This window comes from Columba livia, chromosome 1 (genome assembly GCF_036013475.1).
Source record: "Columba livia isolate bColLiv1 breed racing homer chromosome 1, bColLiv1.pat.W.v2, whole genome shotgun sequence".
Classification (NCBI taxonomy): Eukaryota; Metazoa; Chordata; class Aves; order Columbiformes; family Columbidae; genus Columba; species Columba livia.
Genome location: NC_088602.1, coordinates 8,395,605 through 8,423,072, shown reverse-complemented (window position 1 = coordinate 8,423,072; position 27,468 = coordinate 8,395,605). Strand labels below are relative to the sequence as shown.

Here is a 27,468-nt window from a genome sequence, read left to right as displayed (position 1 = left end):
CCTCTTAATTTCTTTTACTCTGATTTGTTTTTTCCTTATCACTTTGTGACTTTGTCAGAGAACTGGGATCACTGCCAAAGATGTTTACCTCAATTTTGTTTTCAGGCCTAAATTAAATTCCTTCTAAATACTAAATTAGATTATTAATCAGTTAAAATCTAAATCTTCATTATTAATTTACTAGAAACAATACAGCAGCTTGTAAAACATTTATGCAGCAGTAAACGGAGAACCACTTTGCAGAGATCATGACATGCTTAATTTACTACACAACTAAATATTTAATTACGAATAGTAGCAAAGAAGGTGCTTTGTTGAAATTAAACAATCTTTTAAATGATAAAAGTCTTAACTGTATTGTGGGTAGCAATGGTTAATTTCTAAAACAAGTGGTAGGAAACATGTTCCCTTTTGTGGGGATTGCCTTTACCAGTTAAGTGAAGAATCGTGTTCTTGGCTATCCAGTTTGCTATTTACTGATAGGTTTGTTCCCTGCAGTACTTGCAACAGAAATAATTTTAAAACGGCATTTTAAATTAATTGAAAACACAATGCACTTCATCTGCCAGCTAAGTAGAATTTGGAGGGAAAAAATCCCCAACATGATATTCTTTGCAGCAGGTTACCTTTTGCATTTGCAATGTAATTTGCAAATCTTGGCTCCTGAGCAGTTTAGGAAATTGCACATGGATCTTTTGTGAAGCCATTGCAACATGGATATATCTTTCCCAATCTTGAACCTGAGCAACAAATGATGATATGCAGCATATTGCTTTACTACAGTGAGCTTTCAACTTAGCTCTTCTTAGGTCTGTAAAAGTAGCTGAATGTTTCATAAGTTGTTAAATATATAGCAAGATGGACAATAAGGAATTCTCTCTTTTTTCTTTTTGGTTCCCTAAGAAAAAAACCCAAACTATTCCTTCCCATTGTCTCAGTGACCCAAATAACACAGCTCTCATATGAGGAAGGTAGGGATCTTTTTTTTACCCTTATGAACAGCAATGAATGTGAAAAATGGAGAGAGCAAAGCAAGACAGGTTGGAGGAAGATAAGAACAATAACAGCGTTCCCTGTTTCAATAGGAAGGTTCATTCAATAGAATATTACATCAAACAAAACAGTGATCCTGAAAACAAAGAGTAGCAACAGGATTGCTTTCACTTCATCTTGAACATATATTTCAAAACAGCAAATTGATACTTTGTATCTATCAAGCTGTTTTTATTAATAATATAGAGCATCCTGACCCTTTGCTACCTTATAAAAATACATGACAGTCTTGTCGAATATAATTCACTGAAAATCTTTAGAAAACCTGTCAGCTAAGAAAACCACATCTATGTATACATAACTCATCAGCTAACTGGAAAGCAGTATCATATTTAGAGAATTAGTAGAACAGCTTTCTACATCTTCCTCGTACAGCTATACAAGATTATAAAGAGAACAAAGCACATACTTGGTAGCGGGCCTCTCATTATACTTCAGCACCTAATGATATGACCTTGCTTCTCAAAGTAACTTGTAAGGTAAACTTTTAAAGTATGAGTAATATCACTGTTTAAACATTGCTGTATAGAATATAGAAGAAGAACTTAATGGAAGACAGACTGAAGTAAATTGAAAAATATCTTTGTCTAGGACTGAAATACTGAGTTTACATGCAAAGTTTGCTCTTCAAATCCAATTACAGTTTGATAATGACAAAGTTATTGCATTGCCAAGCTTCACAAAAGGCACGTGATAGCCTCAGACTAGTTAATAGTGGCTAAGATTACCTAATTCTTTAACTAATATGATATAATGAGCACAGCGCTAATATCATCACTGGTCATCTCAGAAGAGCTAAGAGTTGTCCGAACTATGTCGCTTCACGTACTTTCTCTGTGTCTAAAGGTTGAAATTTCTGAAGAGACTTGGAATGTGGGGGAGTGGGAAACATGGGGAACCTTGTTTTGCTGTTTTCTGAGGTATATGTAAGGTGGTGTGAAGAAGAGAGCTTCAGTCTTCGGAACAGTTTGTAAATGCTTCACATGACATTTGGGCCTCATTCCTGGTGGTAAAAATTCTCATACTGCATGTACTAGCTAATCCCTTGATTCTTTCAAAATGTTCATCTGAAGCTGTTATCATATATTAAAGCTACAACCAATCCTTCCCTGACATGCATCAACATTTTAAGTAGTTTATGGCAGAGAAATATTTTTGCACCACAAAAAAAAAGAAGAAAAAGAAAAAGTGCCTCCTTAAAAATAGACTGTCTTGAGAATCATATTACATGACAATAAGTCTAAATTTTACTAAAGCTGTTTGCACACACGCATCTTTGGCAGAGTTCCTTCCAGTGGGAGCTAGTGACATACATACCAGCTGTAATGGTCCATATAGTATATTAAAAACACATAAAGTATAATTTGATAAACTACCTTGGGAACTAGTGAGAGAATTCGCATCTCAGTTTTCTCCAGGGAGTCTAATGCCAAAGGACAGATTGTTTCTTGTCAGTGTTTCAAACTGATCTCTATTTGCAAACATAGTGAGTGATGCCAAATGCAGTTCAGAATGTAAATCAAACAGCTATTTTATTATGCTCTGGTTTGAATTGCATATGCAGGACAGAGAGGCAAGTAATGACAAAAAATAAAGAAAAAGATACCATACTTGCACATCACATGAGCCATTTTCATAATATACTTGAACACTGCATAAAAATGCAAAGAAATAAAACAATTCCAATAAAATAATGAGTGCCTCATGAATTAAATATTATATTCACAATGCTACACGCTGGGATTTTACAGAACATGATATACAATGTAGACCAAGTGTGGAAAATCCAACTAAATTTACAAATACAGTAGATATACTACTTCTTATCTTTTAAAAAAACAAAAAAAGAAAAAACAAAACAAGGGGGAAATTATAAATTATTTATTGAATGAAAGTAAGAAAAAGAAATTAAGAATTTTTTTTCTTTGAAAAAACAGGGTAGCTTGTAGCCAATTGTAATAAACCTATTTATTCATTAGAAGAAGGTCCAAACTGATTCCATTTGAGTCACAGCATGAGCACTCAGAGTAGCAATTAGTGCAGCCGTCAGCGTGGCAGTTGTTTCCTGAATGTCTTCCTGTCCGTCTTGGTTTTGTTTTTAAGCAATCAAGATTAAATTTAACTGGAAAAGTCACTTAGCCTATTTCTAAGATGATCATAATACTGGCTAAATCGGCAAAGGAAAAACCATTTTAAGTGACATGCTGTAGACACCTATGGATCATGAATTAAATACTTTGTTGTACCTGAGAGACAAATACATACAGAAACGTGTATGCCAGAATGACGATGTGTGGGGGAAAAGGTATCACTAATGGATGGTAGCCAGATAAGATTAGAGTCCTCTTAGATTAAATTGGAGTCAAAGAGAGAAGATATTCTGTTGCTTACAGAGTTTGCCTCTATCTGATTAACAGGTATTTCTTCAATGAACAAAGCTAATTTAAAAGAGGAGTCGCCCTTATTGCTCATTAATCGCTCCAGGTGGGTGCCAGGCCTATGCAGATAGAATTGAGGAGGAAAACAGGAGCAAACCCCCTCACAGATGAAAAAAAGAAAAATATTACTTTGAAATAAAGGATTAACTTCAATAGTTTACTGTTGATCAGTATCTTATTTTAAAACATCACTCTTTCATTTTTTTCGAGATTAGTTGAATTTATTATTATTATTATTATGGTGAAAGTGAGGGGGAAGTGAGTTATAAGCATAATAAATCTCTTCTTAAGCAGCTTATCCCTACTGTTATATATTAATCATTCTGCATATGGGATTATGACCAACTGCAAATATAAAAGGAGAAAAAAATAAGAGTTGAGTAGCTATACATTTCTGGATTAAATCACAATACAAGAAAATGTCTTCGAATTCCAACTGTGCTAAAGCAAAAGGCACGACAAGCTGTGGATACAGGAATACTCATGTATTTTTCTCTACACGGTTCTGTGTGAAAAGATAAGATCTCTCCATAAATCTGTAAAAAAAGGCACTTACAAAGTCCATTTGAAAAAATTCCTCCAAGGGTCTGAGACAGCCCCAGTATCTGTTCGAACAGGTAGTTCTAAAAACAAGTGACTCATTTTTGTTGTCCCATTGAACCTAGTCAACATGGGCCCTGCTTTACCCAAATACAAGTAAAACTAGCTACTTGCCCTTACAGCATCTGGCAGCTACAGATGTCCCTTGGTGAAGCAATCATTTCACCTCTAGCCACAGCAATAACTAGATCTGCAAGTTTTATCACTTTATCGCAATCCCAGTAGACTGGAAAGAATTTTGTAAACTCTGCTTTAAAAGAAAGAACTTGTTAAGAAATCTAAGGTACACATGCAAATACTGAAAGAGTTTCTCCTGTTTGGTGTTAAATATGTATCTAAAAATAATATAAGGCAAAATGTGTTTAGCTGGGATTATGTTTTAATGACTTCTTAATCATATAGTTTCTATTCTATGTTTTGAGTAATTACTGTTTCAAGTGAACTTCCAATCTCTTTCAAATTAGATTTCTGGGCAGCTACTTGTAAACAAGGTAAAAATGAAACAAAGCCTAGAACAGCCTACTTTGCAATTAGCTACATTAAAATGCAGAAACAAGATTGATCAATATATCTCGTGTCATTTTGACATGAAGAGTTAACTTCCACTATTGCCAGGACACTGTCAGAAAAATGATTAAATACGCCTGTATTTACAGGCAATATTTTTTGGTTACACATCCTAGTTTTGTTAACCTCTGATGACAAATTTTCCTGTCCTTCTGCAAATATTTCATTGTAGGCTGACAGTCTACCAAGGATACTCAAGTTACCCAAAACAACTCTAAACTCAGGCACACAGAATAAAAAACCATCTGCTGGACTATGTTCTACTTATCCAGTCCACAGGTTATTAGATTTAAACCTACTCACTTAAAATGATACTGTTCAGTTTGTGAATGTTGCTGATGGCTAATCTTCATTTACAATTGATAGTCCAAAAACCGCATGGTATTTGTACAATTATATACAAACCTGTTTTCTGCCTTGAATTATAAAATTAATAAATGAGTTAAACTGGAATTGATAAACTAAACGTTCTGGTGTACAACTTACATATTTTCAGCAACAGGACATCATTTCTTAGAACTGATAACACCATAAGAGCACTTTGGCATCTAGAAGCTAGAAAGAGAATTCTAACCATGTTATTTTGTAAAAGGATGGTGAAAGCCAAATTGTTTAGACTCTTCACATGGGCCTTGTTTTGCTACCAATAATACCACAAAAGGAGAAACTGCCTTTTGAAGTGATTCTGGTCTTCAAATGTAAAAATTCAACAACATGAGTAATTCTAACAGTGTTTATAATTTGGGTAGGTCTCATGTTTGGAACATGTGCCACTTCTGAACAAGCAGAAAAAAAAACACTATTCAGTTTCCCCATTTAAATTAAATGATAGGGTGACTTTGGCAAGTCTTTTCTCACTTTTGATACTGAACTTTGAAAACCAAATTCTATGAGTATAGCGAAGCATTATCAGAAGCTTTTTCACACTGCTTTAGCTCACCCTCTCAGATCAACATGATTAATTGCTCAGTTAGTTTTCTGTACCTCTTCCAATCATTTAGAGTACTTATTTTTTATAGCATAACCACATGCAGTTAACATCTCTTGATTTCTGCTTGATTGTGGTCTAATGAGAAAAATTCAAGACATCAATCTTTGCCTTAAGTTATTCTAGTTCCGATGTTCAAATGATCACATTTACTCTCATAACAATAATCCTTTCATGTGACGAACTCAAAGTATTTTAATAACTTTAATAAAATAGGTAAGAGCAGAGCTGCCTTGAAAGGACTTCAGTTGTTTTCAAGCAATACTAGAGGCAGCGTTCCCTGTATGCTGAATATCTCACTACTTGAGGGCAAGAGTAACACTAGCAATCAAGCCAAGACAATCAGACTGAGATAGAATTTGTAGATAACAACTCCAACACATGCCAGAAAAGTTTGTGATCCAGCCTAATAAAAACAATAAATTATAAGAAACTTTGGCATGTTTGAGTTTTCCATGGCAAAAAAAAAAAGAGAACATTAAAAGCAGTTAATAAGCATTATCCAATTTTATTTACAGATACAAGAAGCTTTAGCCAGGGCTGGTTGGGAAAAAAAAAAAAAAAAAAAGTTTGATTTTTCAAACTTTAAAGGTATTTAAAAATATTTTGTTCCATTTCTGAATTAAAACAAGGCTTTTCACTATATTGTAAAGATATAACTCAAAAATACTGGTGCACACTACTTAACTTGAAAAATATGTTCTCATCATGGTTAGGACACCTAAGGCCACCGTTCATCCAGTTCTTCCCAGATGTCTGCTCTACCCTCCAGATGAAATTTTAAGGGTAAGAGTTCATGTCTGGGTTTTAGAAGTCTACTGTCTATCAGGAAGTCCTTAATGACACTGTGCCCCAGCACCCTGTGGTGAACACCTGACCACAGCCTCCCAGGAAACGCCAGTCTGGAGAGGAACAAGGACTGGAGATGCAGGCCAGGACCAGTGCTGGCACTCAACAGCAGGTACAGGTTAGGGTGATAAGAAAACCAGCCCAGGATCTACCACAGGCTTTAGTGAGCTTACAGGTCCACCTCTTACATTTAGTGTCCCAACTTACGAGACCCCCTTATCCTTTCCCTTCCACCAAGCCTCAAAATGGTGTCTTCAGCACAAGCCAAGTTTTGACTCCTGAGAGCTCCTAGTCTTCGGGCTGCAATTCTGCATGGCTCATGGTATCAAAAACAAGCATGTTCCACTCATTTTGAGCAATTTGCATGTCAGTTCTCCCAGTGCAGGGACTGCCCCATATTCAGCTATGAAGAGATGAGGACCTGGGAGGTATGTGGAGATGGGAGGTATAGGGATGGGAACTCCAGCTTTGGAAGAGATGGAGACACTGTGAGCCAAGTCCACTCACATCGTCACAACCAGACACCCTCCTGCAGGTACAGAGCACACACAGAGGAGCACCACACTGTCATGTTAATGCCATCTTTGCTCTTCCCGCAAAGGACCGACCCCACCATCACCCTTTTTCTTGTTTTTGTGTGCACCCCGTGGCAGTGCACGCTCTGGTTTGCACCATGAAAACTCTGCTTCCCTAAGTAGTCACCTGGGAAATCCAAATTCAAGTCATGTCTCTGCATGCTTCAGACCCAAATTTCCAACAATTTAAGGAACTCTTCTGTCAGGTTGTGCATATTTGTGTGTGCACACGAGTTCATGCTAAAACCCTCTTCTGTCATGCCGACCCCCGATTTTCTTTCTGATACTAAGAAAACAGATACAAAATTCCTGTTCCTTAGAAATACTCCTTAAAATATTTATTGACTTCTACTCATCCAAAGAAGCTTAGCATAACAGAAAAATCTGTAATGGAACCATACTCTTCCGGTTCCTGTTATCCATGGTTTAACTGCAAGAAACTATTTTTGCACACACGGGCTCTTAGAAATTATTGCTGTATGTTATTACCGCCAAAAGCACATTAAGAAAACAATGTTTAATTCAGATCAGGCACACAGAGAAAAAGCTAATTGTTCTTCCAGAAAAAAATACGTAAGTTAAAACTGCATAATAATTTGATTATTCAACCATTATAAAAAAAAAAAAAAAGACAAAACCAAAACAAGCCATGCAGTTAAGTGTTATTTTTAATTTACTTTTTGACAGATCTGTTTTCATATCTGTGTTTTCCTGTTCCCAAGGTATTGTACTGAAGATGTCAGAGTTGATCAGTTTCCAATCATCAATACCACTTACTGAAATAGCATTCTGCTAGGAATAGGACTTTCTGCCTTTACTGAAATATGCTATTGATTTATGGAGAAAAAAAAAAGTGAGCCCTGATTGTGGCATAAAGCTCCAAGAAAGATATTTTATTTTTGATATAAGACAATAAGTAAACATTTTACAAGATGTTTTCTTGCATACTTTTCTTCTGGGAAAAAATAAAATTCCCTTGCCAATATGTTAATAACATGCTCAAGAAATGTTTAAAAAGTGCTGTTCTTTAAAAATTATGATATAGCTTCAAAGTTTGAGTAGCATAGACCTGACTTGTCTTGATTATTTTGAAAGTCCTATAGAGATTAATGAGTAGCATTATAATAGATTTATACAGAAATATTTCCTATACCTTTAGACAAAAAGAGCCAAAATTTGTAAAGCATTCTTTTAGTTTATGTTACAAGCCTCTATAGAGAATATATTTTCTTAGTGAATATTATGGCACTGTTTTATGGAATTTTTCAAGGTTATTGGAATAATCTATACACATACATGCTTCAAACAAAGCATACTAAATGTGTTTTTAAAGCTGCTGAGTGAGCCCCACTGTGTCAGGAGCGGAATGTGTCCACTCATCCTGCCTCTGTCATCTTGGAGGAAGCCTGAAAGAGAACGTTCCTCTGGAGGGAGCCCCTCAGGACTAACGAAGATCCAGTCTGCAACTTTTTTTCCCTCCCATAGCAACACGCAGACGGCAGGAGAGTTTCTGTGATGCTCTCTTTGTTGAAATATGATTAACGACACAGAAAGTTTGACAGTCCCCTGCATAGCTCTCTGCATTTCTATTCTCCCTCATGCATGCGATGTGGAATATATAAATCACTATTATTTTTGGATAACTTCCCAATGGCTTGGATGCTCACATTTCAAAATTACCACACAGCGCCTTTTTAACCACTGGGAATAATTTGCAGAAAAGGCAAATCTGTGCCTATTCTCCCCTCCCCAGCCCTAAACATAATGTATTTTTGCTAATAATTTTTTCTAGGTGAAGAGCTTTTCCAGTTACAGAGGAATTCAGGCAATGGATAATTACTCAGTGGATTGGTGGCTGTATTACATAGCAGAACACATATCAAAGAAATAATAACGCAACCCATTTATAAATTCTCGGACTACATCAAAGATAGAAAGGAAAAAAGGAAGTCGTCATTACCAGACTAATGAGGTAACTCCATAACATTACATTGAAGTTTTTTGGTTTTGTTTTTTTTTTTTTTCCCATTCTAATGCTGAGTTTATAAAAGAGGAATTAGTCCCATTTTGAAAATGGTTTATATGTTAATTTAGACAAAACTGGAATGCAGGTTACTAACTAAATGCTTTCTATATTAAGAACAAAAGGCAATTGCCTTGATATCCCCCAGTTATTATTACTGCAAATTCTAAAACAATTGAAGTTTTGTTCTTCAAGAAAGAAGGCAGAAGAATTTTACCTACAAGGACTCCCAGAAAATATCTAGTTAAACATAGTTAAATTTTATGAGAAGAAAAATGCTGAAATATATGTAGTATTGATCATTTTTACATATCTATATCTTTTTAAATAAGAGATCCATGCTGCAGTACAGTTTCAACAAGTACCATGAAACAAAATTCCCAAACATTATAAATCCTTAACATGTTATTACATTCTCATTGGTCCCACACTAGAGAAAATACACAAGCAGCAAACAATCAATGGCTGTTTAAGAGCCTAATATTGTGCTATGAAAAATAATGCAGCACAGCAACAAGTTCACTGGAGTGCTTCTTTAACACACAGCATACCAGGTACACAGCTGTTTATCTTGGTAAAAAAAGGGCATACAGACTTCTGAAAGGATCTTCTCCCCGACATCTAATAACTAATATGCAAAATATTTGAGGATTCTTGCTTGAAAGCATGAATAGCAGTAGGTCATTTTTCAGGGTATTAAAAAAAGCTAACAAGACACATAACAGGATGCCAGCAGGCAGCTTGCACGAGACATAAGGCTTTATATTCCCACTAGGAACATACCTTCTCTGCTTTTGCTTTCCTGGCGTTATGCACAAACCTGCGTCCCAGCTTCTTGGCATACCAGATAGAGGCAAACATTGTGGTGATGAAGATTTCAGTCTGAATATGCAGCACACACACACAAAAAAAAAAGATAACCACCAAAAAACTTCCCCCACAACTGAGACACGAATCTAACGCTGGTTCAGGTCTCTCAACTACGCTGTTGCTTTGTCAGGTCTCCTCATGCTGCCTTCTGAAAAAAATTGAAGAAAAACACCCAGTGTGGCCAGTCTGCAGGTGTATTTACATACTGCCAGCAGGAAGCTCAGGGTGAGGCATCTTTGCATCCAGCTCACATCCAGTCTGCTAAGTGCCTGTCTGCAGTTCTTTAGCACTGTCACCACAAACTACATATGTGTCAGTATGAAAGGAAGCTGCAGTAAACTACTGTAGCAGACAGCTCACCTCCTCTTCTCCTGTTCTGAAATTTAACTCCTTGGTTCTCCTCAGTTTGCCAGCATGCAACAGAAGCAGCAGCAGTTCAAATATGAGATACAGAGCACTGCAGGGGGGGAGAGGGGTACAGAAGTGCCAAAAATAGAAATGTTTATTAACCGTTAAGGTGAAGGAACAGGTGTTTTGCATGTTTCAGTGTGATTAAGATATGAAAGGAAGATGGATTTTACTTTGTTCTAGTGGTTTGGGATCTATTTAGAGATATTTTTGTTAGCTGGTTTCAGCTTGCAACAGAAAGACATCATAGTTGTTCAGTTCACTTGCTGATGTCAGACATGCTTCACTAAAGGATTTAAGACTCACTCAAGGACTTCTATTTTTCTTTGACAGTGGTTCCAACATAAAACTGATTATTTTTTTTAAGTTCATGTTTAACTTCTGCCCTACATAAGCTTGTTTTTTCTTCTTCCTTTAATCATAAGTTATTTTACATTAGGAGTTGATAAGTCCTTATGAACGCCTATTTTTGAAGTGAAACAGCACTGCACTATATTTCTTTTGTCACATACTTCAGCTTTAACCCCCGCATCTCCTTTCAGTTATAATCTCTAAACAATAAACAGAAACCTACCCTTTGGGTTCCATACATTCGACTAACCAGATGTCGCTCCCAGCCAGAGCTGGTATCAAAGCTGTAAACTTAACAGGGTTCATGCCTATGTGATAGTACTTTGTATTATAGGACAAATCCTGCCCCTTGCCCTCCCACCTATAATAGTGGTGATACCGACATGTGGGACAACCACTGCTGTCCTGTGTGCAGGATAGCTTTTGGGATGCACACATGCATGAGTAATTTCTGCTCTGAAATTCTGTGGTAAAGAGCAAGTAAAAATTAATAGATTCACAGCAAAGGAAACACAGTCATAGCAACCCCCTAGTATATGGCTCTTGGGGCCAAGGAAACAGTTTTTCTGCCCCAGGATTTTCAGAGGATGGCTGAAATGATTTTCTCTAGGGTACATGAACTCAAAAGGGAATATATTACACTCCTACTTACAACTTACACAGAGCATTGAAGTTGCTAGTGCTGGATGGCATTGCCCAACTTTGGGCCTGAAGGCACACATCTCTCAATTCCATTAAGATTATAAAGAGTTCAAAGAATTCCTTCAACACATTTTAAAGTGGTAAATTGGTTAAATTGAAATTCTTAGATAGTGACTTTTTTTGTCAAGGAACATCCAAGGTATATGTTTGCTTTTTGCTTGACACCTAAAACCTTCTGACAAAATACCTGTTACCTCGTAATATGTCTGGGAAGATAATAATTTCTAGCTGCTTCCGATTGAGACATTTAGTTAATCCTTGCAGTCAGAAAGCTATAAGACCACAAGAAAGAGTAAAGCCATCTCTCCTCTGGAGTATGATGGATATAGAAGAGCTCTCTGTCTGTAACACCGCTCCAGCTCTCTGAACTCTGGGCTGATGGTAAGATGGATTCTCCAAGGTGCGAAAGCCTTTATGACACCAAGTGGCAGACTCTTGCCCCTCTCCACATTTGTGTGATGACCGAGTGTGCTATAATGGAGGGAAAGGAGGACAAGGGAGAAAGATGGCCTGAGAAATGTAGAAAGAAATCAGAGATCTTATTTCTAGCTGGGGTTTCACTGTAAGGAAACATGGATGAGAAAAAAAAAAAAAAAGAAAGTGCAGAAAATGAGAAGCAACATCATTATACAGCTAAACCAACACTACAAATGTTAAAGTAAAAAGAACAGGAAAAAAAAGTCTTATGTATTATATGCATAAACAGTAGAACACCTCTCCCACTCTGCTCCCATGCTTTTTTGAAGAGAATTAGTATAATTTGAAATCATTGCACTACAACCAAAAAAGGGTACATTCTCTCAAGCAACTATTTATATAGTCGTATGTATACTCAGCTGCTGAGAAAATCGAAGGAAACACTCATTAAACAATAAAACCTCCTTTTTATGACTTCTATCATCAACATTAGCAGCTTTACTGAACTATTTATTCATGAAAAATAGGGAGCCATAAAAAGTCACAATTCATTCCACTTAAAGGAAAAAAATAGAATACATTGTTCATTTAAGGAATAATGACAAAGCAATAGGGAGGTAATTTTCTCCACCCACTGAAAATGATAGATCAGGAAGAATAAATCTCGCCAAATACCTAATTCTAATTCTAATCAGTAATGCTTTTTAACCGTTTGCATGCATTTACAGGTCTATCCAAACTCTACAGCATAGCAATGGCCAGACTACAAGCCATTTTCTTACAGTTATATCATGCAGTAGTCTGCCATACATTGTCCATAGCAGGTTTATTAGGTCTGTACTGGTACTCGGGAATTTTATGATTATTAATATTTTACTGTAACCATAACGAAGCCTGCATTTTACAGAAGTGCTACAAGCCAAGCTGCTTTAGGAGAAGGATTGGAGTTCCCAGCTGCTGTCTGCTCACAGTAGTAATATACACTTTAGCTTGCTCACTGAAGTGCTACATTACAAGGGCAGAGAGATGCATGCAATTGAGCAGCAATATTATCACAGACAGGAGATAATCAGTTAAGAGCAAATTTTACAAGGGTTTTTTTGCTGCGAATGAGTGGGTGGACTTAAGTAAACCAAAGCACATCTGTACTACACATTGAATTGCATTCTTGCACCTCTATGAGAAGAACTGGTCTTAGCACAAGCTGACACGTGGGTATAAGCATAAAGCAACTACGGTGTTGAATTCTATTATTTTTATGACATGGCTCCCCAACATTACAAGCAACGGCAATTGATGCTCAGTACTGAAACAGATGGTCGTTTCAAACACCTTGCCAACTGTTTGTATGCACCGAGTATCACCAGTATTTCTGACGGCCAGCCTCCACTTTCAATTTTAACGTCGCTGCTTTACTTAAGCAGCAAATGGGAAGAAGTGCAGCTTAGCTTTAGACAGGGCATTAATCTTCTCTTGTTAAGGGATAACTCCTCACAGCGCACACGTGGGGTGTCAACCTCCCCCTCACACACCTGTGGTGAAGATAGATGTTAGCCGTAGATTCTGTTTCTCTCCTACCTCTATCTGAATATATACGCACGGCAGTCATAAAATGTGATGACAGGGCCATTTAAAATACAAATACAGTTCAGTCATAAATAATGCCTTTCTTGTAAGAATAGAAAGACAGATGAAAAGATTAGTCACTCAAGAGTTCACAGAACTCTGTTTCCTGTGAAATGGACAGGAGATGGAACAAGTTAAAAATGAAACAGCAGAGATTTAAAACAATCACTTCACTCCAAGGTTAATATGTTAGCACTTGGCACAGCTGTGGATACAGAAGCGGAGCTGATGATGTGAAACTAAGGTAGCTAGCTTTTTTTTTTCAGTATTGGCAGAAACAGATATCAGTTTGGCTGACCATACAAGCAATCATTTCCCACCCCAACACAACTAATTATCTTAAATAGTTAGATGATGCCAAGACATGTTATTTAATGAACAGAATACTAGGAAAGACAGAAACCTTAATTTCTGCAATTCCATCCAGAAGACGTAAATTGTAGGCATTCAGACATTGCAATAGTTAAAGTAGATGGAAGTCCCAAGTCATTCTTTGCCATAAACAGACACAAATGGGCAGATGTTCTTCCTCCTATTGTAACGGGCAGTATGCTTATAAGAAACCCATGGCTACTCTTACAAAAGGGGTAGTTACCCCAAGTGTCACTACTAAAACTCATCCTGACTTTTCTTTTGTCCAAGGGAGAACCCGTTCTGTTGCAGTTACCATAAAGGTGAAATATTATCATAGAATAGAATCATAGAATCATTTAGTTTGGAAGAGACCTTTGAGATCACTGAGTCCAACAGTTAACCTAACACTGTCAAGTCCACCCCTAAACCATGTCCCTAAGCACCACATCTACACATCTTCTAAACACCTCCAGGGATGCTGACTCCACCATTGCACTGGGCAGCCTGTTGCAATGCCTGACAACCCTTTCCATAAAGAACTTTCTCCTAATATCAAATCTAAACCTTCCCTGGCACAACTTGAGGCCATTTCCTCTGGCTCTATCACTTGTAACCTGACAATGAAACAGACCCCCACCTCACTACTACCTCCTTTCAAGTAGTTGTAGAGAGCAATAAGGTTCTTCAGACTGAACAGCCCCAGGTCCCTCAGCCGCTCCCATCACACTTGTGCTCCAGACCCCTCACCAGCTCCGTTCCCTTCTCTGAGCTCCCTCCAACACCTCAAGGGCTTTTCTGTAGTGAGGGGCCCAAAAATGAATACAGGATTTGAGGTACAGTCTCACCAGTGCCCAGTACATGACTTTCTGCTTATGACATTTTCTACCAGTTATGACATTTCCTAACAGATTTGTATAATAATAAACCTTTTAAAATTCTGTCATGCCTGAATTTTAAAGATGAGGAAACCTGGGTGACGTAAAAGCTAAATGCTTCCTTGGAGCACCTAAGTCAACAAATTTTGTGGAGAAGGGAAGGCAAAAAAAAAGTTGGGATAAAAATGTAAACAAGAAGAGAAAACAAAATGTTGTACATTAAGGATTGCAGAAGTTCACACTTTTCCAATTTAAATTTCCTACTCCCTTAATATTTCTTGTGCCAAATATTTTCTCTTTAGAAATTATGCATTCAGAAACCTAGCTGTGACATCACAAGTTTGTCCCAGGTCTAATTTCCCCTTAAAACACAAAATACTGCATGCAGGCTTCTCCTCTGCCACCTTTTCTGATGTATGGCGGAACTGTTTTCCAGCAGAGAGCATAAAGAATTTCATACACAATGTCACAGAACTTCAGAGCAGTAAATAAATAAATGAAAGCATTTCTTCTTGTGGATCTCCTTTAAGTGAGAGGCACCCAAAATTGTGTACCTGCCCTCTGCCATGCAATTATCACTTCTATTTTTCTACTCTTCTATTATTTGATGCGGTAGATGGCCCTTAAACTGCTACGTGTGGCACAACAGGTCAAGAGAAGAGATGGTGAGGTATTGTGCTACATGACTTCATGAAATAGAGTTTTAACTGTGGAAGCACAAGAAATGGAAACAAAATAAGTCCTATGCCAAACACTGAGACTCAGTACATTCCTGCAAACAGGGATGTATTCCAGCATTTTACAATATAATGGCATAAGAGACAATGCTTTAAATATAGGCAGTTCTTTTTCCTCTTTTATTTGTTAAGCTTTGGAATGGAGACAAACCTAATTATGGTACTTAATTTTGATTTTAGAAATTGATTTTCTAGTCTTCTTTCTGCTGGTGCATAGGAAACTCTAGTGAGTCACACAAGTAATATAACAACCATTAGCAGCCTTAAAAATAAATAAAATCTAGAATTATGCCACTTTATCCTTGTCTTTGTCCATAGTTCAGCACAAATTCCTGCTTTACCTTTCTGATAGAAATTTTTAAGTTTCTTCCTGTTATGTTGAGAAATGACAACCAAAATGGTGTATAAAATCCTCAGATGTGCCATTATGCTGCTCTGATTCTTGTATCAAATCAAAGCACAGTGTATGTAGCACAGTTATGTATTTGCATGGCAAGTACTCCCATGGGAAATAACATAAACTATAAAATTTATCCTTGGGGAGGGAAAAAGAAAGAAAGATCCACACACTGCAAGCAGTGCTTATCTCTGTCACAAGTGTGTTTTGCAAGGGACTGCCAAATATAATCCTGAACAAAACCGAATCCAGTGTGGAAACAATTATATTACAGCACTGTGTGTATGCCTCCCATCCTTCAGTATTTAAGTACCTTTGTTTTCTTTATATGTACAAATAACTCTGTGTGATGCTGGATTATCTCTCTTTCAGAAAGGGATGAAGCAAGGCACAAAGAAGTAATTTGGTAACGGCCATTCAGGAAATTGGAGAACCTGCATGCTGCCCGGGAGCCCCAAATCTCCTCTGTCCCAGCACATGGCCACAGTGTTTGCCATGGCCAAAGCCAAGCAGAGGTGGGAGGCACCCTCTGTAACTCAGTCCTGTGCCAGTCACAGCTTTCTGTCCAAAACAGGCCAGGAGCAGGAAGGCTGGCAACTTGATTTTACCTGCTCACAAAGACCACCTTTTCCACATGATATATTTTTATTAGCAACAGCAAGTGAGACAACCTTCAGTGAGCTGTTCATCTCACTGCTAATCACAAAAGAACCCCCAAAAATGTTTCAGGCACAAGTATGGGAATGTATATCAACCTATCATAAACATTATTTTATTTCTGGCTGATTACAAGCTGCCTTTTCTTTCAAAGCCCTCCTTAAATCTCACTTTCACTTTATCACCCCCAAGAGTAAAATTAAAAAGTCAGCTTAAGCAGAATCACCACAAGTTATAGCCACTGTATCAGTGAAACACATGGACTCCTCTGACCCTGCGTCATTTAGCAGTTTGAGGTGAATGGGCCTAGACCTTGTCCCTGTTCATGCTCTCCAGAAAACCCACGTGCACAAGAAACCAGGTTTTCTTGAACTGTGAAACACTGAAGAATTACAGGTGATGAGATCAAACAGGATAGCTATAGGCTAACCTCCTGCCACCACCTCCTTGCAGGCAGGCATGTGTTTACCTGCATGGGTTGAGTCCACTGAGCACATTTCTGAGCAGTAGGAGAACCCATGCACACCGTGCTCTGTTGCACCAGAGCCTGGGCTGCCTTTGGTCACTCTCTGACAGAGCAGCAGTCCTCCACTCCCAGATGTGACCCTCTCCAGCCATATTCTGCTGTTGGTTGAGCCATCCCCAACCCAAACTGCCCCAGTCACCCCCTCCTCTTCAAGGGCTCCCACCTGACATTTCACAGAATCACAGAATGTCAGGGATTGGAAGAGACCTCGAAAGATCGTCCAGTCCAATCCCCCTGCCGGAGCAGGAACACCCAGATGAGGTTACACAGGAAGGTGTCCAGGTGGGTTTGAATGTCTCCAGAGAAGGAGACACAACCCCCACAACCCCTCTGGGCAGCGGCAGCCTGTTCCAGGTTCTGTGAAGAAGTTTTTTCTCATATTTAAGTGGAACCTCATGTGGTCCACTTTGAACCCATTGCCCCTTGTCTTATTATTGGTTGTCACTGAGAAGAGCCTGGCTCCATCCTCCTGACACTCACCCTTTACATATTTACAAACATTAATGAGGTCACCCCTCAGTCTCCTCTTCTCCGAGCTGAAGAGCCCCAGCTCCCTCAGCCTTTCCTCACACAGGAGATGCTCCACTCCATCATCTTTGGACTCTCTCCAGCAGTTCCCTGTCCTTCTTGAACTGAGGGGCCCAGAACTGGACACAATATTACAGATGTGGTTTTAGTGCCTGTTAAAGAACACAACCCACACGTGGAGAACAAACAAATACAACAGATAATGACTTCTACCGCTTTTCATTTTAGCTCTTGCTCTTTACCTCTGTCCTCAGCTTTCTTTAGCTGTGTTCCTCACAGCTCACAGGAAGAGGTCCTACGGTTCAATATCAGTTGGGAAGTTAAGTAATTTCAGAGGCAAATCATTAAGAACAACATTGCTGTACACTTTAGGTGCTGAACCCAGGTTTAGAAAAGCAATGCATTCTTGCTGAAATGCAAAAAAGAAACAATATGGAGGAAAATGTTCTAATTAGTCTCTTGAAAAATAAGGCGGTCTACTACTAAGTATGATGGATAAAGAAAAGCAAGTCTTTTTCCAAGACTGGCTGCAATTCTTGCTTCCTACAGGCAGAGACAAGGAAGGGGTCTCCACGCTGATGGAACAGCCTCACCACATCTCTGCTGCTCAGGCAAAGCAGGGAGAGGACAGCCCAAACCACAGCAGAGCCGGCACCAGGCTGCCTCCCTTAATTCTGCTACAATTCTTCTACATGAGCTTAATTATTCTTTGCAAGCCAGCTGCTCGCTCTTTAAATCAAAAGAATAATGCTCTACCGCACTGGGACAGTCTAAAGATAAAAGTATTAACAAATGTGAAGTAATGTGATAGAAAGCATTATAGAAAAAGGAGCATCTACCCCCACGCTGTGAGATGCAGAACCTTACAGAATTCTGCTGAAAGGTCTGTTTGAGTCCATAACAAAGCTGATTATACAAATGCTTCACTGTAATGTGACACATGAAAAGTTCCACTTTAGCAATAACGGTAATAAAGGAGGGTGTTATACACAGTTTGACTGGAAAGAAAAAAGAACTGTAAAGGAATATGAGGTCAAAGACAAGAAGTTATTCTTTTCACACCTAGGAGAAGATCTTCAGAAGTAGAAAAATACACAGCAAATATTAAAATATAAAATGAAGGTTTACCTGTCCAGATCATATTTCACTTAGTTAAGGAATTATATACTAACAAAGGATAAGAGAAAATTTCTCACACCATGTTTTCTTAACAGTAGTGTTTGAGTGTAACCCCCATCCATTTTACTTCCATTCCTTAGGATGAGCATGAAAAACACAGCTGTGGAGGGAAAATTTTCATTGCAGAGGATTTCGGCATTTTGAAAACCAGAGGAAGAACTGAGGCAGCATATGGCTAGTGGGATATACTTGGATAACAGACGACTAAAGATGATAAAAAAAAATCCAGAAAAAAAAGGTTATAGCTTTTTAAGACAACAATAAAAAATAGCATCTTTTCAAACACTTCAAATTTTTTAAATTTAATCTTAGTGTTTCAAGAAAACAAAACTTTTTCAGCTCTCTAACCAGCTGAAAATTGAGAAAGTGTTCTTTGAAATTGTCAAAATATTTATCTTTCTTTTTCATCAAAAATCAGAACATTTCAGCCTTCTCTAGGGCTGTCAATACTGCTGTCTATATTGCATTTACATTTAACTTTCCCTCGGGATCCCAGTCAACAGATATTTTTAAAATTTCTGTTCTGCACATCTTGCTGGAAATTCTTTGGATTCATACATTTAGCAGCCTAAGAGATTCTCCCCCAGCTTTCTGAAAATTGATTTTTGCCAAGCCAGGCACACTGGTTGTCTTCTCACATGTCACCCCAATGCCATGAAGATGCTAACATGAACTTATCTGGACTTCTAGAAAAGAAGAGAACTTATCTGAACTTCTAGATAAGGAGAGAAAGTACCACAAAAGCAATAAATTAGCTGCTTCTCTTTTTTAATGGATACTGGTAAACACCATAAACCTGCCTAGACCTCCCAGAAGCAGAATAGAAGTTGAACAAAGGACTGTTTCTCCCCACAGCAAAGCACATAAAATATTTAATATACTCAGATTTTCAGAACTCATCTTTGCCCTCCACATAATGATACACCAGATTAGGTGTCTAGAATGACTCTAGTTATTTGTTATATGGCTCTAGGGGAGCCAGCTATATAGTGAATGGAACCAAAAGCTCTAAAAAGCTTCATGCTTCCAGCCAAGAGAATTAAATAATGAGCAACGTGCCAAAATGCCATTCCCAGTATTGGAGGGGAACTCTGATCTTAGGAGAAACAATCTGTTCTCTTCACTTCCCTCCTCTTCACCATTCAAAGTCTTGAAAGGTTCAGTGATGAAGGTAAAAGTGATAAAAGGGCTCAGACTTCCAGGAGTGTTTCATCCTAGCAGGCCCGGGCTCCCAGATATTGCTGAATGTCACAACCTACTGGTCTTGCATTAATGCGAACAGCTGGTCTGGGTTATGGTGAGCCCCAGCTCTGATCCAGACCAGATCTTTATTACAGCAAGTCCCACAAGCAAAGGTTAACAAGGAGAGTGCTTCCACTTGCCTTCTTGTCTCACACTAACCTGCCTAACACTCCCACAGTCGTTATTTTAATCAGTTAAGCACAGACCATTGCCAAAACTGTTTTGTTAAAATGTCCTCTGGCATGTCTATTTCTTGCTTTCAAGCCCCCCCCTTTCAAGAACATAAAAAGTATTTATGCTTCCGTAGTTTCTTAAAAATAACAGATTAAGTAACACTCACTTGAGAAGATACTCTGCCTACAGTAGTGCTGTAGGAAGACAACAAAAAGATGGTAGAATGCAACTGTATTACACAAATGTATTGGTAATTTGTTGTGATTTAAAGAAGAGACAAGCAGACAGCATAATCCTCCAGTCTCAGATGGTGTCAGTCTGAAGAGGACTACAGCAATATACCTTTTGATTATCTCAGCTTTTATGAACAATAAATCACCATTAAGGCTTAGGACACAACATGACAACATAAATGTGTTATATGAATGCATTATCTCTGTATACTTCAAGGCAACTACATAGTAGCAAAATGCGGCTATTCCTATCTATGGGATTTCCATCAGAACAAGCACAGGAAAGAGTGTTCTGACCTTTTGGCTTCGATTGCATCCCCAGTGCACATTCCAAGCAACATAACATGGATAAATGCTACATGGTAAATCTCACATTTCTTTGTCTATGCAAAGAGATGCTGAATACCAGACAGTACTTCATAAGTCACAGTTTCATCTGTGTTCAGGACAGGGCACATAGCCTGGGTTTCAGCCTCCACAGCTGTACATTTAGGAACGTGCAATATGTCTTGCTGAGAAAGACCTGCATTTTTAGTTACACAAGCACTGAACATGGTGCAGTGGCAAGGCAAACTGCATTATAAATGCAAATGCAAGAGACTGGGGGAAAAAAAAAAAAGCAAGCAATTTGAAGAAATGCTTGAAATGTATGTAAACAAAGTCACTTACTTCAGTTGAAACTCGTCCAAAATTACAAGAAGGTATATGCCCTTTGAATATCTGAGATAACAAATTGATTTACAAAGTATTTACCAAATTCGGGACTTTAGAAAGTGAGGTAATTTTTCACGATGCTTTTCTATACATAGTATGAAGGAGGCTGTTAAAGCTGATATACTGTAGTCTGATTTACATTTAAACATCTGGTCCGTTTGCTTTATGTGCATTGATAAGCTCTAGTCAGAGCAATCAAGGGAGTCTTAAGATGTTATTTGTTATAATTTTTAATGACTGTTTTACTTATGCGTCCTTCTTGAGCAGGTTTTAAAATCGGGATTGTAAGTAAAATATGACTCTAAAACATCATCATAATATATAACATTATTTCCAATTCAGTATTTTCCTAATGCGGCTTTTGCTACTGTAAAAGTTGTAGCTGACTGATATTATGCAGCACAATTTTCCCAATGATAATTTCAAGAAATAGACAATTATACATAGGATGGATATAGTTATATCTGGGGTGGTCTGCAGGAGGTTTAACTTCTAAACAAACAAGCATCAAACAAACAAACCAACCCCTTCATAATACCTCAGAGTTATATTATCTTCTTCCACTTATTTAAATGGGAGTTTTCCCTGATTAACATCATTTTTTTCCTCTCAATTGACTCTGGCAGAGCCTCTGTTATTTTGCTGAAGTTATTTCAGAGTTTTAGGCACTATGCAAGAATTTATATTCACTTGGAACTGGGAGCCTGCCTATTTCCATGGTTCAGACACTATTGGTTAAAATGGTAAAAAACTAAAGGCTGCCTAGATGGTTTAGGCATTTAAAACATACCCAGCTATTGCCATCATCAGGCACCGAATAATCTACAAATAATTATTCAGTTGGGAAGAAAGGTCAAACAATGGGCTGCAAAAGTCACATGTATTTGATTCATCCAACCGCACTTATTTAAAAAGCAGAAAGCCTAAAATATGTTAGAAAGCTACAAAAAGTAATATCTTTCACTTAATTAGGCTTCTCAATACATGTGAAAGTACTTTAGAAGTGTACCGCAGGTCAATGAAAATAAAAATTGACAACCATAGAAGCCCTGAATTCATTTATAAATAAATAGTAATTCTGGCACTGAACTCTGATGTAATTTATCCCACACAAAGGGAAGAAGCTATGCAAGAACTTGCAATTTATCCTTTGCTCAGCTGTGAGCATAGCCCGTGGTATTAAATTATCTGAGTGATACTGTGTTTTCTAGGAGTACTCACATATTTTTTGTGATTAAATAATTTTCCACATCTGTGTTATGATATACATTAGTGTTATTTTTAAAAATTCCACATTTTAATCCCCACATATGATAGAACATTTCTGAAGATAAAACACAGATTCTGTATCACATTTTTAATGTGAACTGAAGCATTATATCTACAAGATTTGAAAAGCAAAACTTCAGTAATGTGCATAACTCTAATTAGACGGCAACTGAGCAGAACTGTTCAGCTGCCTTGCTTAACAGCTGGTTGAAATCTCTTAGGGAGGAGCATATTTTTACAAAACATTTTATGAGGCCACACACTGAGAGCTACAGGAGTTTATTACAGAGGCAGACAGGTTGATTAATAAAGATCAATTTTGCTTTGGGAATCAGAAATCTAAGTGGCTTACCTGTCCAAGATGCCTATGCAATTTATGGATTTATGCTTATTTACGTGTGTGTGATTTAGTGACTAACAATGTCATATTAAATAAATAGCCTCATGCATAACTAGTCCAGACCTTTTATCAACTTCTCAAATGCTTATACTGGCAACATTCAGGAGTGAATATACCCATCCTCAGACAAAAAGATTTGAAAATGAGGATAAAATAGCTGAGCCAACATGTAACAGCAATCTGTCTCCAAGACACGTTCACAGACAGTCTGGCGAGATAACTAGGGTAATAGGAGTGGAAAGAGAGAAGGCCAAACATGGTGGAGTGTCAGATAGGCAGTTGTGAGTCAGTTTATTTTCTAAGTTACTGCACAAGATAGATGTTATGACCTTTCACACAGCATTGCTGAATAAAGTGTTAGCAATACAAGGTGTCTGTCTGGACAATAACTTGATCATTTTATAAAAGCTCAAGAATATTTGAAGTTTTCCAAGAGGTACTCCTTTCTGGAGGTCACTGGTTCTGTACTCTGGACACAAGGGTGCTGCTTTGTAGACTTAGAGAATGATGCATAAGCCAGATTTTTTTTTTATTATTATTTTTTTTTTTTAATAAATCTATATCTGGCAGTGACTCAGAAAATGCTTAATACTGAAAATGAAAACATTTTCTATATACCTGCACTGGGCAAAAGCTCCAACTGTAGACATAGTCTCAAGCTCCTGTGACTTTATTTCCTTCTCCATCTCACTGTTATTTTCTTAACCTTTCAATTAATATTATAGATTGTTACTATTTTCCACTACGCTTCACGCCAGAACATTATTCTGCTAACCAATCCTAGCTGACAGCTCCTGGCACTGTATAATATGAACGATTGTTCCCAGTCATTGAACTCTATTAATTCAGAACATCTCTACGAAGGCATCCACATTTATTTGCCATGTTTCTCTCTTCTTTAATCCTCTTCCATTAGGGTGGCAGGTAGCATATTACCTGTATGAAGCACAATATGTAACTTTCGACACAGGTAGGTTGAAGTGTTTTAATTCTCTGACAAACCCATCCACGCAAAACGAACTTGCTATGACTGTACAGACAGGGCCATCTTTTCTTAGCTTACCTATCTGAAATTGTCAGTGTCCCTCCTCATTTTATCTTTCTTTCTTATTCATTTCTTTTTCATTTATAATGTCTCCTTGCTTGGTACAAATTGGACACAGTATCGTTCCTTCCAACCTGCTCTCATTACCTTTGCTCTCCAACTCACTCAAGCATAGATCTCTCACAGTAACTGGAAGAAAGTTATCTGGCATTTTGTTCCCCAAACTCCTTTGCCTGTACTTCCACCCCATAAGACCTAAGCAGTAATTTATTTTATGAAGTAGAAATTAGGTAACTTTCTGAAATGCAGCAAAACATCTACCAACTAAGTTGTTTAAGAAAAAAAAAAAGAAAATATCAATACCACATCCATAATTCATTAAAAGTCTGTCACTCTTCAAGCATTTTTAATCACCTCATTCTACTTCAGAGGTTTTCAGTTTATGAGCGAACCTTTTATGTCTACGATGCAGGAACCAGAGAGAGTGTTGCTTCAAAATTTCTTTACCATGACGTAACAGATTAATCCAAGAACAGCTGATGGGACATTCCTTTGCTTTGATAGTACATTTTTATTATTGACTGCGTAGAGTGTATACTTATCTTCTCAAAAGAAAACGTTATGAATAAAGCAGAATATATGAAGATATAGAAAACTAAAGAAAGATGACCTATATTTTATCTGGGCTAAAGCAAAAAAGCTGACAGAAAAAAAAAAAAAAAGGAGAAAAAAAAGAAACAAACAAACAAACATAACAAAACAGTCCAGTTATGGGCCCCTCAGTTCCAGAAGGACAGGGAACTGCTGGAGAGAGTCCAGCACAGGGCAACAAAGATGATGAAGGGAGTGGAGCATCTCCCTTATGAGGAAAGGCTGAGGGAGCTGGGGCTCTTTAGCTTGGAGGAGACTGAGGGGTGACCTTATTAATGTTTATAAATATATAAAGGGTGAGTGCCATGAGGATGGAGCCAGGCTCTTCTCGGTGACAACCACTGATAGGACAAGTGGTAATGGGTACAAACTGGAACACAAAAGGTTCCACTTAAATTTCAGAAGAAACTTCTTCTCAGTGAGGGTGACAGACACTGGAACAGGCTGCCCAGGGAGGTTGTGGAGTCTCCTTCTCTGGAGACATTCGAATCCACCTGGACACCTTCCTGTGTAACCTCATCTGGGTGTTTCTGCTCCGGCGGGGTGATTGGACTGGGTGATCTTTTGAGGTCCCTTCCAATCCCTGACATTCTGTGATTCTGTGAAACCACAAGAAAACACCAACAAAAACCAGCACCTCAGACCAGCTTATTTCTAAAGTTAAAAACTTAAATAAGTTTATAGCTGGTCAACAAATATTAACATTTGTGACAGATGCACCACTTCCAAACAAATTAATGTCAGTTTTGTATGTTATAGTGGTTTTGCTATAGGCACATTTCCTGATCTCTCCCTTCCATAAAAACTGATAATTATTTGGGAAGGGCAGCACCTCCTACTCCACAGTGCTGTTCAAGCACCACGGTAGAGCTGTCACTCACTGATGGTACTGGGAAAATTGCCACAACCATAGAGCTGCTACTTGTTTTCTGTTGTTGTCTGGTTTATTTTTGAAAGAAGCCAGAATAGCTCTTATTTGGCTCAAATTATTCTGTGCCTGGGTGTCTTTACAGCTATTCAAATAAACTCAGTATTATATTGTATAGATGGAGATCTTAGGCTGTAGCTGCAAAATAATTTTCAGATATGTTCGCAAAGCCATTAGGTATCATAAATTGCACAATTTGCCACTAGGTCAAGATTTCTTCAGGTTGTTTCTCCCTAGATAATGAAACCCTGCTTTGCTTCCAAGCAGTCAATTCCATCCAAATGTTCACCCTGCAGTGCATACTTCCCAATTGCCGGTTTGGGACCTGATGTGGGCTGCAGCATCCCTAAAAAGCCGATAGCACCTACAAGCTTCACTCCAAGCCCTGTGTTCTGACAGTGCAGAGCTCCTGGAATTTCTGAGAGTGTTTCATCACTTCTCGCATAATCTCGGACACAAACCACAAAACTGGCAACACACTTTGTCTACTTTTTGCCAGTGACTATGACAGGATCTGTGATGTCAAGGTTGGACTGAGACACCTAACTTTTGGATGTCTAAAAACCAGGTAAATAACATCTCGACATAGCATTCGCAAACATCCTATACTACTGAACAGAAAATGTTCATTTGTGTTTTTTCACGAGTTGACAGACAGGAACACGTAATCATATCCCTTCTGTACAATTAATTATAGTGGTTAAGCGTATCACTCAGATGATCATTTAGTTTAATAAGATTAGTGGCATTCAAAGACATCTTCGTCTCAGTACGCTTTTTTGACTCTTTTTTCCACTGGCTTTCTAAAAGGATGAAATGAAAATATTTGGGTTTGTCTTTCACAGACACAGATGCTCAGTTAAGTCAAGAGAGGTATCAGATCACCCCAGTGTACTCTAAAAGTCAAACTATACATTCATGCTATGGGGCCACGTGCCCCCACATGCGCGTCCTCTTCCAACAAATTTATTTGGAATTCTGCTGGACTTTCTAGCAATTATTTAAGGAAAAGAGCTTTCCTGATACAGAACCATCAACATAACCCTTGCTTATTGCTAAAGCAATTCATGCCTACAGTTTGTTTTAGATAGTATGTTTGATTTCTTAGCCAGAGTCTCTGACTGCAATTGTAATCACATATTTGAAGATACTACTTGACAATACCCAGGGATACAGCCATTTAAAGTTAGTCCTTGGTCCCAATATTTACGAATAAAAAGTTCTACAAAAACTTAGTGATTTAAACATTCACCATCCTTCCTGTCCATAGAGTTCCAGGAGATTTAAAAGGATGGCACCTTATCATGCGCTTTCCACCAGGGACAGATAACCCTTGCAAAGATTAATGTGCTGCCAGACTACTCTACCATCCCCAAATGTATCACTTTAAAATTTCATAAGACTTTTTTTTTCCTCACTAAGCTGAATAATGCCCACAGAGCTTTCTCTTGTATGCTGCAAGGAAGGAACTGTAAAATATGCCGATACCAAACATATTTCCGATATTAATATTCATTTCACACACATATACGCTCTGAATAAGTAGACTTAGTGCTGCATCAAGACTTCAGACTACATATTTCTGCCATGTTAGGCTTCATGATGTTATGCATTACCTTAAAGGGTATATTAAAGATATCTTAGTGAAGATTATTAGCCTTGATTTATGTTATTTTAATGCCTGATATTTTTTAGTAGAAATATCTACAGAAGGCAATGAAAGAGTTAAGTTGGACGCCACTGCACTTTATTAACTCATGCCCTGATTTTAGCATTAAAATGCAAACTTGATCTGAAAGATGCAAAAGGCATGAATCTATTATGCATCAACACTAGAAGTTATATACTAATTCCAGAAATCAGAGGAAGATTTAACAGGAAAAAATTGTGTCAGTCTGATCCCGATTCTGTGAACAGAACTGAAAGCAAGCCTCCAAACACAAACATTTTTTTCTGTGATACAGTATTTTCAATAAAAGAATTTCTTTACCTTTAATTTATATATTAAAAACTGTAGCTAGACAGAGTATAGAAAATGGAGAAAATGTAGTGAACTAATATTTTAGGTTAGCCTAGATAAAAACTAAAATTA

The 27,468-nt window shown here is 37.8% G+C and overlaps 1 protein-coding gene across 25 annotated transcripts in view; it reads right to left on the bottom strand.

Annotated features, from left to right (window-relative positions):
- The window catches only part of DLG2 (discs large MAGUK scaffold protein 2), a 1,055,145-nt gene that overhangs the window by 513,792 nt on the left and 513,885 nt on the right, over positions 1-27,468 (bottom strand). The window contains exon 1 of one of the 25 annotated variants that reach the window (XM_065049781.1): positions 9,877-10,282. The exons of 23 other annotated variants lie outside the window; for them this stretch is intronic. In XM_065049781.1, the coding sequence (XP_064905853.1) occupies positions 9,877-9,954 (78 nt within the window). In that variant the 5' untranslated portion in view covers positions 9,955-10,282. Of the gene's footprint in view, positions 1-9,876; positions 10,283-27,468 lie in introns of those variants that run through there. One more of the 25 variants, XM_065049784.1, reaches the window with a different exon arrangement.